At 49.2% G+C, this 13,802-nt stretch overlaps 1 protein-coding gene across 1 annotated transcript in view; it reads right to left on the minus strand.

Annotated features, from left to right (window-relative positions):
• The window catches only part of pdgfrb (platelet-derived growth factor receptor, beta polypeptide), a 131,290-nt gene that overhangs the window by 25,132 nt on the left and 92,356 nt on the right, over positions 1-13,802 (minus strand). Inside the window, exon 16 of the mRNA XM_070877987.1 lies at positions 3,269-3,435. Within this exon, the coding sequence (XP_070734088.1) occupies positions 3,269-3,435 (167 nt within the window). The remainder of the gene's footprint in view (positions 1-3,268; positions 3,436-13,802) is intronic.

Here is a 13,802-nt window from a genome sequence, read left to right on the forward strand (position 1 = left end):
GTAAAAAAAGCCTTGCAGTTACGGCGGGCTTTGTTACGTCTTTCAGGAACATGTCAGCGTGCAGGACACACAGTCAATTGGTCGGAAGAGTACCCACTGCTGATGTGCACAGAGACGCAGCAGCCGTTTTGTGCACAGCTGACCCCACAACCGCCGTGAGGTGAATGAGCAGTTAATGGGTGGTGTGGTGGTGTGGGTGGGCCGGAGCCTGTCTGACCGTCGAAGGGTGCCCTGGGATCTTTAATGTTCATTGAAGCCCCCCAATGGGACCTCAGGTTCAAATCTCAAGAGACAGCACAACCCATAATGAGGGTTGCTAACGCTCCAGGATTGGCCGAGGGTCTCCGGGAATTAACGATTAATCCCCAGGACAACGCTGGGAAGCGAATAACAGGAACAAAATAATAGGGGCAAATGGTGTGTCTTTTACATTCTCTCTAATCACTTATGTTTATTAATAAATGGAACTTGCATTTCTATAGCGCCTTTCATGACCTCACACGTCCCAAAGCGCTTTACAGCCAATGATGTACTTTTGAAGCGTAGTCACTGTTGTAATGTGGGAAACGCAGCAGCCAAACTGTGCACAGCAAGCTCCCACACACAGCAATGTGATAATGACCAGATAATCTGTTTTAGTGATGTTGATTGAGGGATAAATATTGGCCCCGGGACACCGGGGATAACTCGAAATAGTGCCACAGGATCTTTGCAAGTGTCAGCCGTGGCTCAGTGGGCAGCACTCTCGCCTCGGAGTCAGAAGGTTGTGGGTTCAAGTCCCACTCCCGGGTCTTGAGCACATAAATCTAGGCTGACGCTCCCAGTGCAGTGCTGAGGGAGTGCCGCACTGTCAGAGGGGCAGTGCTGAGGGAGCGCTGCACTGTCGGAGGGGCAGTACTGAGGGAGTGCCGCACTGTCGGAGGGGCAGTGCTAAGGGAGTGTCAGAGGGGTAGTACTGAGGGAGTGCAGCACTGTCGGAGGGGCAGTACTGACGGAGCGCTGCACTGTCGGAGGGGCAGTACTGAGGGAGTGCCGCACTGTCGGAGGGGCAGTACTGAGGGAGTGCAGCACTGTCGGAGGGGCAGTACTGAGGGAGCGCCGCACTGTGGGAGGGGCAGTACTGATGGAGCGCTGCACTGTCGGCAGGGCAGTACCGAGGGAGCGCTGCACTGTCGGAGGGGCAGTACTGAGGGAGTGTCGCACTGTGGGAGGGGCAGTACTGACAGAGCGCTGCACTGTCGGAGGGACAGTACCGAGGGAGCGCTGCACTGTCGGAGGGGCAGTACTGAGGGAGCGCCGCACTGTCGGAGGGGCAGTACTGAGGGAGCGCTGCACTGTGGGAGGGGCAGTACTGAGGGAGCGCTGCACTGTTGGAGGGGCAGTACTGAGGGAGCGCCGCACTGTCGGAGGGGCAGTACTGAGGGACACCGCACTGTCGAAGGGGCAGTACTGAGGGAGTGCCGAACTGTCGGAGGTGCCGTCTTTCAGAAGAGATGCTAAACCGAGGCCCCGTCTTCCCCCTCAGGTGGATGTAAAAGATCCCATGGCACTAATCGAGGAAGAGCAGGGGAGTTATCCCCAATGTCCTGGCCAATCAACATCATTAAACACACTCCTTCTGTCTCATTGCTGTTTGTGGGAGCTTGCTGTGCGCAAGTTTCCCACATTACAACACCGACTACACTCTGAAATTTCTTCATTGGCTGTAAAGCGCTTTGAGACGTCTGGTGGTTGTAAAAGGCGCTATATCAATGCAAGTCTTTCTTTTTAACTTCCGACAGTGCGGTACTCCCTCATTGTGGGCTCAATTCCTGGAGTGGGGCTCAAACCCACAATCTTCCACGTTTAGTTCACAGTGAATGGATGCATTTAATACTTGGGATTTCCAGAATGAAGATACTGCACAGTGCTTCAGTGCAGAGGGACCTGGGGGTCCTTGTGCATGAAACACAAAAAGTTAGCATGCAGGTACAGCAAGTGATCAGGATGACCAATGGAATGTTGGCCTTTATTGCAAGGGGGATAGAGTATAAAAGCAGGGAAGTCCTGCTACAACTGTACAGGGTATTGGTGAGACCACACCTGGAGTACTGCGTGCAGTTTTGGTCTCCTTATTTAAGGAGGGATATACTTGCATTGGAGGCTGTTCAGAGAAGGTTCACTAGGTTGATTCCGGAGATGAGGGGGTTGACTTCTGAAGATAGGTTGAGGAGGTTGGGCCTCTACTCATTGGAGTTCAGAAGAATGAGAGGTGATTTTATTGAAACTTATAAGATAATGAGGGGGCTCGACAAAGTGGATGCAGAGAGAATGTTTCCCCTCGTGGGGGAAACTAAAACTAGGGGACATAGTCTTAGAATAAGGGGCCGCCCATTCAAAACGGAGATGAGGAGGAATTTCTTCTCTCAGAGGGTTGTAAATCTGTGGAATTCTCTGCCCCAGAGAGCTGTGGAGGCTGGGTCATTGAATATATTTAAGGCGGAGATAGACAAATTTTTGAGCGCTAAGGGAGTAAAGGGTTAAGGGGAGCGGGCAGGGAAGTGGAGCTGAGTCCATGATCAGATCAGCCATGATCTTATTGAATGGCGGAGCAGGCTCGAAGGGCCGACTCCTGTTCCTATTTCTTATGTTCTTATGTTATACTAGAATCTTTTGTGCATTTAAACGTGAGAGTTTCCCGGTGTCGCTCATTACAGTGTAAGATGGCGGCCAGTAGATGGCAGTCACGGCCTGGATTTCGAGAGGAGCGAGAGAGGAAAGATGGGAGGGGAGCGGACCATGGATAAACCATGGAGAGGCAAGTGGGGCGGACATAGAGGGAGGGAGGGAACCTGTGGGAGAGCTGCTCTTCCGCAGGTATTGCCCATCATGGCTGGACTGCTCAAAAGAAAAAGAATGAGAAAAAGAGGGAAAATGAATGAGAAAGAAAGAATGAAAGAAAGATTGAGAGAAAGAAGAGAGAAAGAAAAAGAACGAGAGAAAGAAAGAGAAAAAGAATAAGAGAAAGAATGAAATAGAGAACGAGAGAGAAAGAATGAAAAATTGAGAGAAAGAATCAATGAGAGAATGAGAGAAAGAGAACAAAAAGGAAAGAAAGAAAATGAATGAGAGAAAGAAAGAGAAAGTAAAAGAATGAGATAGAGAACGAAAAAGAGAAAGAAAGAGAGAAAGAATGCAAGAAAGTAAGAAAGAATAAATGAGAGAAAGAAAAAGAATGAGAGTTAGAATGAGAGAAAGAAAGAGTGAGTTTGCGTGCGATGGAGCTTACCGGCGGGCGAGTAATTGTCCTGTAAGTACGGCCGGTCATAGTCGGAGTGCTCGATGTCGGCGTAGTTTGGCTCCCGTTTAGCCTCCAGCATCGGCATGTACTCGAGCTTCTCGTCTTTGCTCATGTCCATGTACCCACCGTCATTCTCAAAGGACAAGGCCACGTAACTGTGGGGAGAGCGAGAGGAGTGAGTGAGTGAGGGAGAGAGAGAGAGAGAGAGAGAGAGCTCCCGGTATCGACAATACCACATGCTGAGGCGTTCAACGTAGAGTTACAGAACCACACCGCGCAGAAGGAGGCCATTCGGCCCATCGAACCCATGCCAGCTCTGTGACATAGTGATCCGATCAGTCCCACTCCCCCCGCTCTTTCCCCACAGCCCTGAGAATTTTCCCCCAAGTATTTACCCAAATCCCCTTTTGAAAGTTACGATTGAATCTGCTCCCACCGCCCTTTCCAGCAGCGCGTTCCAGATCACAACAACTCGCTGCGTAACAACAAATTATCTCACCTTCCCTCTCTCTGGTTCCTTTGCTGATTACCGTACAAATTGGTTGAAGCGCGATACCAAGGGCGACACAGGACGCTGGCGTGGTTGCTGATTGACCAGTCTACCGCCGTGTAAACTGCCCTCACCCCTCTCTAACTCTGCAATCTCCTCCAGCCCCTCCGAGATCTCGGCGCTCCCCCAGTTCTGCCCCCTTGCGCACCCCACAATTTTAATCGTTCCGCCATCGGTGACCGTGCCTTCAGCTGCCTGGGCCCCAAGCTCTGGAACTCCCTCCCTAAACCTCCCCGCCTCTCCCGCCTCCTTTACAACGCTCCTTAAATCTGACCTCTTTAACCCAGCTTTTGGTCACCTGCCCTAATATCTCCTTATGTGGCTTGGTGTCAAAGTTTTGCTTGTTAATCGCTGCTGTGTAAGGTGCCGTGGGACATTTTACTACATTAAAATGCTATATAAATGCAAATTGACGTCATTGTGGGGCTAATGCGGTGGGGAAGGAAAATCAGGCAAGTTTCCTCTTTATCTGGGGACACCTGCCAGAGAATTAGAATCATAGAATTTTACAAGCGCAGAAGGAGGCCATTTCGGCCCCTCGTGTCTGGATTGTTGTCCGGATGTGGCCAACCTCAGCTACTTCAACTGTCAGGTCTGAGTTGCCCTGAGGAGGCAGTGGGCCCTCGTGGACCAGTTGGGATTTCATGGCCATCGAGGCGTCAACCCTCATAAGTGGCCAAGTTTATCTTTACATAGAGCGTGTATCTAAGGATAAGGGGTAAGCCATTTAGGACCGAGATGAGGAGAAACTTCTTCACTCAGAGAATTGTGAACCTGTGGAATTCTCTGCCACAGAAAGTTGTTGAGGCCAGTTCATTGGATATATTCAAAAGGGAGTTAGATGTGGCCCTTACAGCTAAAGGGATCAAGGGGTATGGAGAGAAGGCAGGAATGGGGTACTGAGGTGAATGATCAGCCACGATCATATTGAATGGGGATGCAGGCTCGAAGGGCCGAATGGCCTACTCCTGCATCTATTTTCTATGTTTCTATGTTACAGCACAGAAACAGGCCATTCGGCTCAAACAGTCCGTGCCGGTGTTTATGCTCCACTCGAGCCTCCTCCCTGTCTTTCCTCAGAAGAACATAAGAGATGGAATCTTCACTGACCACACTCGACCAACTCTGTTGGGCGGGCCACATTGTTCACATGCCCGACACGAGACTCCCAAAGCAAGCGCTCCACTCGGAACTCCCACACGGCAAACGAGCCAAAAGTGGACAGAGGAAATTTTCAAGGACACCCTCAAAGTTCTCTGATAAAATGTAACATCCCCACCGACACCTGGGAGTCCCTGGCCAAAGACCACCCTAAGTGGAGGAAGTGCATCCGGGAGGGCGCTGAGCACCTCGAGTCTCATCGCCGAGAACATGCAGGAACCAAGCGCAGGCAGCGGAAGGAGCGTGCAGCAAACCAGTCCCACCCACCCTTACCCTCAACGATTGTCTGTCCCACATGTGACAGAGACTGTAATTCCCATATTGGACTGTTCAGCCACCTAAGAACTCATTTTTAGAGTGGAAGCAAGTCTTCCTCGATTTCGAGGGACTGCCTATGATGATAAGATAGGAGCAGGAGTCGGCCATTCGGCCCCTCGAGCCTGCTCCGCCATTCAATGAGATCATGGCTGATCTTCTACCTCAACTCCACTTTCCCGCCCGATCCCCATATCCCTTGATTCCCTTAATATCCAAAAATCTATCGCTCTCAGCCTTGAATATACTCAACGACTGAGCCTCCACAGCCCTCTGGGGCAGAGAATTCCAAAGATTCACCACCCTCTGAGTGAAGAAGTTCCTCCTCATCTCAGTCCTAAATGGCCGACCCCTTATCCTGAGACTGTGACCCCTGGTTCTAGACTCCCCAGCCCGGGGGAAACATCCTCTCAGCATCTACCCTGTCAAATCCTGTAAGAATTTATATGTTTCAATGAGATTACCTCTCATTCTTCTAAACTCTAGAGAATATAGGCCTAGTCTGCTCAATGTCTAGTTATACTCTTCCCCACAAGTGGAAACACTCTCTCTGTATCCACTCTATCAAAACCTTTCATCATTTTAAAGACCTCTATATGATCACCCCTCAGTCTCCTTTTTTCAAGAGAAAAGAGACCCAGCCTGTTCATCCTTTCCCAATATTTATATCCTCACATTTCTGGTATCATCCTTGTAAATCTTCCCTGCACCCTCTCCTGTGCCTCTATATCCTTTTTATAATATGGTGACCAGAACTGTACGCAGTGCTCTAAGTGTGGTCTAACCAAGGTTCAATACAGGTTCAGCATAACTTCCCTACTTTTCAATTCTATCCCTCCAGAAATAAACCCTAGTTCTTGGTTTGCTTTTTACGGCCTTGCTAACCTGTGTCGCAACTTTTAGTGATTTGTGTATTTGTACCCCGAGATCCCTTTGTTCCTCTACCCCACCAAGACTTGCACCCTCCCAGTAATAAGTGACTTCCCTATTCTTCTCTCCAAATGTAATACCTCACATTTATCGGTGTTGAACATCATTTGCCAATTATATGCCCATTCTGCAAGTTTATTAATGTCCTCCTGTAATTTGTTGCAATCCTCCTCAGTATTGACTGTCCCCCAACTTGGTGTCATCTGCAAATTTGGAAATTGAGTTTTTGATTCCAAAGTCTAAATTGTTAATATAAATTGTGAACAGCAGTGGTCCCAGCACTGATCCTTGTGGAACACCACTACTCACCGTCTGCCCCTGTGAATAGTTACCCTTTACCCCTACTCTCTGCTTTCTGTCTTGAAGCCAGCTAGCGATTCATTCTGCTACTTGTCCCCTGACCCCGCACTCTCTGACCTTGTTCATCAGTCTATTATGGGGTACCTTATTGAAGACCTTTTGAAAATCTAGATACATTCATCTACTGCATTACCCTTGTCTACTCTCTCTATTGCCTCTTCAAAAAATTCAATGAGGTTGATCAAGCAAGAAATCCATGCTGACTATACATTATTATATTTTTGGTTGCTCGATGTTGTTCTATTTTCTCCTTTAGTAGGGATTCCATTATTTTTCCTAACTCCGATGTTAAGCTGACTGGTCTATAATTCCCTGGACATGTTCTATCCCTCTTAAATATAGGTATTATGTTAGCTATCCACCAGTCCTCTGGCACTACACCTTTATCTGACGAATTACTAAATATGTGTAGTAATGCCTCTGCTATCTCTTCCCTTGAGTCTTTTAAAATGTGTGGATGCAATCCATCTGGACCAGGGGTTTTATCCTATTTGAGTTTGATTAGTTTATTTAATATATCCCCTCTTTTTATTTTAAATGCACTTATCTCATCATCCAGTGCCATGCCCACCTGTTCTATCTCCCTGGTAAATACTGAAGCAAAATAATTATTTAATATTTCTGCCATCTCTGTAGCGTTACCTGTGGTATTATCCTGTCTATCCCTTAATGGCCCTATTCCCATCCCAACCAACTGTTTTTATTGATGTGCCTGTAAATTATTTTACTATTTTGTTTTATGTTCCGTGATAATTTAATTTCATAGTTCCTCTTTGCCTTCCTAATTGTTTTTTTGACTTCTCTCCTAATCTCTTCGTATTCTCCCTTATCATGCACTCCCCTGCTGTCTATGTACTTAATGTAAGCCTCTTTCCTGACCCTCAGTTGTTCCCTTATGGCTTTGTTCATCCATGGAGTCTCATTAGTATTTATTTAGTTCTTTCCTTTTATCAGAATATATTGTTCCTGCACTCTGTTGAACACCGTCTTAAATGTTTGGACAGGTTGGATGCAGGAAGAATGTTTCCAATGTTGGGGAAGTCCAGAACCAGGGGTCACAGTCTAAGGATAAGGGGTAAGCCATTTAGGACCGAGATAAGGAGAAACTTCTTCACCCAGAGAGTGGTGAACCTGTGGAATTCTCTACCACAGAAAGTAGTTGAGGCCAATTCACTAAATATATTCAAAAGGGAGTTAGATGAAGTCCTTACTACTCGGGGGATCAAGGGGTATGGCGTGAAAGCAGGAAGTGGGTACTGAAGTTTCATGTTCAGCCATGAACTCATTGAATGGCGGTGCAGGCTAGAAGGGCTGAATGGCCTGCTCCTGCACCTATTTTCTATGTTTCTATGTTTCTATGTTTCCCATTGCTGTTCTACATCGTTGTTTGCCAATGTTGTGCCCATTTTATTTTCCCAAGTTCTATTCTCAGCCCCTCAAAATCAGCTTTTCTCCAATCTATATCCTGGTTTTTGTCATACTTATGTCCTTCTTATTGAAATATACAAGATTCTGAGGGGGATTGACAGGGTAGATGCTGAGAGGATGTTTCCCCCGGGCTGGGGAGTCTAGAACCAGGGGTCACAGTCTCAGGATAAGGGGTCAGCCATTTAGGACTGAGATGAGGAGGAATTTCGTCACTTTGGAATTCTCTGCCCCAGAGGGCTGTGGAGGCTCAGTTGATTCAGGATTGAGATCGATAGATTTTTGGACTCTAGGGGAATCAAGGGATATGGGGATCGGGCAGGAAAGTGGAGTTGAGGTCGATGATCAGCCATGATCTTATTGAATGGCGGAGCAGGCTCGAGGGGCCGAATGGCCGACTCCTGCTCCTATTTCTTATGTTCTCAAATTCAGTTGATTTCCTGTTGGGATTATGAACCTACGTCCTTGAGTTACTACACAGTACTGTAAACACTGCTTTCATGAGAACATTGGAACAAGAACCAGGATTAGCCCGCCTATGGTGCACCCCATAGCCAAATAGCTCGCCAATACTCGCTGCCTGGATCTCACCGGTCACTTGGGTGAGGTATCGGAGGGCAGGTGGGAGAGTGTGGAACCAGTATCTTCAGGAGAGGTGATAAATTCTTCCGAATCTCACATCCAAAGAGCACCATCCAAAGAGAATTTGCACGGACACACAGACACACATACACAGACACACAGACACACATACACATACACAGACACACACACACACACAGACACTCACTCACACAGACAGAGACACACACACAGACAGGCACACACAGACAGACAGGCACACACACACAAACACTCACACACAGACACTCACTCGCACACACAGACACACACTCACAGACAGGCACACATACACAAACACAGCACACACACACAGACACACACGCACAGACAGGCACACACAAACACTCACACACACCACACACACACACAGACACACATGTACAGACAGGCACACACAAACACTCACACACACAGACATACACACACACAAACACACACACACAGACACATAGACACACAGACACAGACACACACACAAACACTCACAAACACAGACACACACAGATACAAACACTCACACAGACAGGCACACACACACAAACACACACACACACACTTACACACACACAAACACTCACTCACACAGACGCACACACAGAGACACACACACACAGACACACACACACAAACACACAGGCACACTCGGACGCACACACAAACACTCAAACACACAGGCACACACACACACACACACACACACACAGGCGCACACAGACATACACACAGACGTGCACACACACACACACACACACACACACACAAACACTCACACACACAGGCACACACAGCCACAAACACTCACACACACAGACACACACACACACACACAAACACTCACACACACAGGCGCACACAGACACACACATAAACACTCACACACACAGATACACACAGACACACACACACAAACACTCACACACACATATACACACACAGACGCACACACACACACAAAGTACTGCAGCCCACGAACTGTAGAGGTTTGCCTCTGGCTCGAGTGCAGGAAGCCAGAAGGTTGGGTCGTTCCCTCAGACCCGTGGAGTTCCACACTCTCTTGGCCACGGGCAAACATCTCCGCCAGAGCCAAAACAAACAACAAAACACGGAGCAGAGGAAACGATTCTCACAATTACACACAGGATAGAAATAACTGGCCACTCGAACAGGGTGTGTTTGCAGTTGAAACGCCCATCATTGTTACACTGAGCCTGGCTCAGGGACATTACTTACCCTTCCAGTTTGATCCACTCACTTGTCCTGTAACAGGCCTCTGAGCAATAGAAACCGCAGCTCACAATCTCCCAGTTATTTTCTGTTTCCTTATTTTTGTCAAATTTTCTCAAAGGACGGGGCCACAAAACTGTGGGAGAGAGATCGAGAGGGGGAGTGTGAGAGAGAGGGAGAGGTGGAGTGTGAGAGAGAGAGACGGAGAGGGGTGAATGAGAGAGATACCGAGAGGGGGAGTGAGAGAGAGAGAGACAGAGAGGGGAAGTGAGAGAGAGAGGGAGAGGGGCGCTGGTTGAATACATGACATCACCTCCCCCCCCAAAGTCTTATTGGGATCACAGGTTGAGTCTCTCTGGTGGTTTACGCTCCCTTGTAGAGCGCCTGAGTTGGGGCTCCGGTTGTTGGGCACTGGCCTGAGTGTCTGCTGTTTGCGGTGCCTCAGGCCTGTCCGGACTGCCCACAGTGACTGAGCTCTCCTCCACTTGGTTCCGGTGTTCGGTCACCTGTGGTGGAGTGAACTCTACATCGTGTTCTTCCTCTGCTTCTTCTATGGGGTTGCTGAACCTCCTTTTAGTTTGATCCACGTGTTTGCGGCAGATTTGTCCACTGGTAAGTTTAATTAACAAAACCCTATTCCCCTCTTTGGCAATCACCGTGCCTGCAAGCCATTTGGGCCCTGCAGCGTAGTTGAGGACAAAAACAGGGTCATTTACATCAATACATCACACCCTCGCATTCCTGTCATGGTAGTCACATTGTGACTGACGCCTGCTCTCAACAATTTCTTTCATGGTGGGGTATATAAGGGATAGCCGGGTTTTGAGCGTCCTTTTCATTAACAGCTCTGTGGGTGGAACCCCTGTGAGCGAGTGTGGTCGGGATCTATTGGCCAACAGGAGGCGTGATAAGTGGCTTTGTAGGGAACCCCCTTGGATTCTGAGCATCCCCTGTTTGATTATCTGCACTGCTCGTTCCGCCTGGTCATTTGAGGCCGGCTTGAACGGTGCCGTTCTGATATGGTTGATACCATTGCCTGCCATGAAGTCCTGGAATTCAGTGCCTGTGAAGCACGGGCCATTGTCACTGACCAAGACGTCCGGTAGACCGTGGGCGGCGAACATTGCCCGTAGACTTTCCACCGTGGCAGAGGATGTGCTTGAATTTAAAATGTCACACTCAATCCATTTGGAGTAGGCGTCTACTACAACCAAAAACATTTTTCCCATGAAAGGACCTGCGTAGTCCACATGGATGCGTGACCATGGCTTGGCAGGACAGGACCAGGTGCTAAGGGAGGCTTCCCTGGGCGCATTGCCCAGCTGGGCACACGTGTTGCACCTGCGAACACAAAGTTCCAGGTCTGCATCTATCCCTGGCCACCAAACGTGTGACCTGGCAATTGCCTTCATCATGACAATGCCCGGGTGCTCATTGTGGAGTTCTCTGATAAACACCTCTCTGCCCATCTGGGGCATGACTACTCGGTTTCCCCACAGTAGGCAATCGGCCTGAATCAAAAGTTCATCCTTGCGCTTATGAAACGGTTTAAACTCCTCAGGGCATGCCCCGTACGTGTCTGCCCAGTCCCCATTCAGGACACATTTCTTAACTAAAGACAATAGCGGGTCTCTATTTGTCCAGACTTTAATCTGACGGGCTGTCACAGGTGAGCCTTCGCTTTCGAAAGCTTCAACAGCCATGACCATCTCAGCAGCATGCTCGGTAGCCCCCTCAGTGGTGGCTAGTGGTAGCCTGCTGAGTGCTTCAGCGCAGTTTTCGGCGCCCGGTCTGTGCCTAATTGTATAGTCATAGGCGGCTAACGTGAGTGCCCATCTCTGTATGCAGGCCGATGCTTTCGCATTTATGGCCTTGTTGTCGGCCAAAAGGGACATTAGGGGTTTGTGATCTGTCTCCAGCTCAAATTTCCTGCCAAACAGGTACTGGTGCATTTTTTTTTACTGCATATACACATGCGAGCGCTTCCTTTTCTACCATCCCGTAGCCCCTTTCTGCCTGGGACAGACTTCTGGAGGCATAAGCTACCGGCTGTAACTGACCCTTGGCATTCACATGCTGCAACACACACCCGACCCCATAGGACGACGCATCACACGTTAAAACTAGTTTCTTACATGGGTCATATAACGTTAACAGTTTGTTGGAGCATAACAAATTGCGTGCTCTATTAAAAGCCCTTTCCTGGCTGTCCCCACAGACCCATTCGTGACCTTTGCGTAGGAGCACGTGTAGCGGCTCTAGCAGCGTGCTCAATTTGGGAAGAAAGTGACCAAAATAGTTCAGGAGCCCCAGGAACAAAAGCAACTCCGTCGTGTTACGGGGTCTGGGTGCTCTCTGGATCGCTTCCGTTTTGGACGCAGTAGGTCTGACCCCGTCTGCTGCTACCCTCATCCACAGGAATTCTACCTCTGGAGCTAGGAAGACGCACTTCGCCTTTTTCAGTCGTAGCCCGACCCGGTCCAGTCTGCGTAGCACCTCCTCCAGGTTGTGGAGGTGTTCTTCAGTATTGCAACCCATGGTGAGGATGTCGTCTTGAAAAACCACCGTCCCTGGAATCGACTTGAGGAGGCTTTCCATATTTCGCTGAAAGATCGCGGCGACCGAGCGAATCCCGAACGGACATCTGTTGTACTCAAACAACCCCTTGTGTGTCGTGATGGTGGTCAGCTTCTTCGACTCACTCGCCAGCTCCTGGGTCATGTAAGCTGAGGTCAGGTCCAATTTTGAAAAAAGTTTGCCACCGGAAAGCGTCGCAAAGAGGTCCTCCGCTCTCGGTAGCGGGTACTGGTCTTGGAGTGACACCCGATTGATGGTGGCCTTGTAATCACCACATATCCTGACCGACCCATCCGCCTTGAGCACCGGCACGATCGGGCTCACCCAGTCACTGAATTCGACTGGCGAGATGATGCCTTCCCTCAGCAGGCGGTCCAATTCGCATTCTATCTTTTCCCGCATCACGTACGGCACTGCTCTGGCCTTGTGGTGTACTGGCCTGGCGTCCGGGTTTATGTGAATCACAACCTTGGCCCCCATGAAAGTGCCAATGCCGGGTTGAAATAGTGAGTCAAATTTGTCCAGGACCTGTGAGCATGATACTCGCTCCACAGAGGAAATTGCATTGACATCCCCCCATTTCCAGTTCATGACAGCAAGCCAACTCCTCCCCAGTAGTGCGGGACCGTCCCCTGGGACAATCCAGAGTGGCAACCTGTTCTCCGAATCTTTGTGAGTCACGACTACCGTGGCGCTGCCTAGCATCGGAATGATCTCCTTTGTATATGTCCGTAGCTGTACGTCAATCAGCAATAATTTTGGCCTCCTGGCCTTGGACACCCACAACCTTTCGAAGTGTTTGATACTCATCAGGGACTGGCTGGCCCCCGTGTCCAGCTCCATTAATACTGGGATGCCATTGAGGAGCACTTTCATCATTATCGGTGGCGTCCTGGTGTATGAACTGTATATGTGCTCCATATGAACTCGCTGAACTTCAGCTTCCATCGATTTCCCCCAGTATTCATTTGGCCTCGTAGGGCTTACATCGTGCCTGTCCTCCTCATACATCAACCTGGCTGCAGGCTTCCTGCACATACGCGCTAAAGTGACCGCTGACATTGCAGTTTCTGCAGGTATATTGCTGATACCTGCAAGCTCTGGCTGGGTGTTTGGCTCCACACCTCCAGCATGAGCTAGAGCCCCATTGTTGGAAACAAAAGGTCCATTATCAGTCGATCGTCTCTGACTGTCTCTGTAACTGTCCTTAAGCACACCATTAACAGGTGTCGATGGCCCCATTACTGGCCGCATTGTCCCTTGCGATGGCATGAATCGCCGTTCAGCTAGCCATTGTCTCTGTTGAATTCCCCCTTTGGGGTCGACTGCATGCTGGGGCATGTCCCATTGCCCTTG

Source organism: Pristiophorus japonicus, chromosome 4 (genome assembly GCF_044704955.1).
Source record: "Pristiophorus japonicus isolate sPriJap1 chromosome 4, sPriJap1.hap1, whole genome shotgun sequence".
NCBI lineage: Eukaryota > Metazoa > Chordata > Chondrichthyes > Pristiophoridae > Pristiophorus > Pristiophorus japonicus.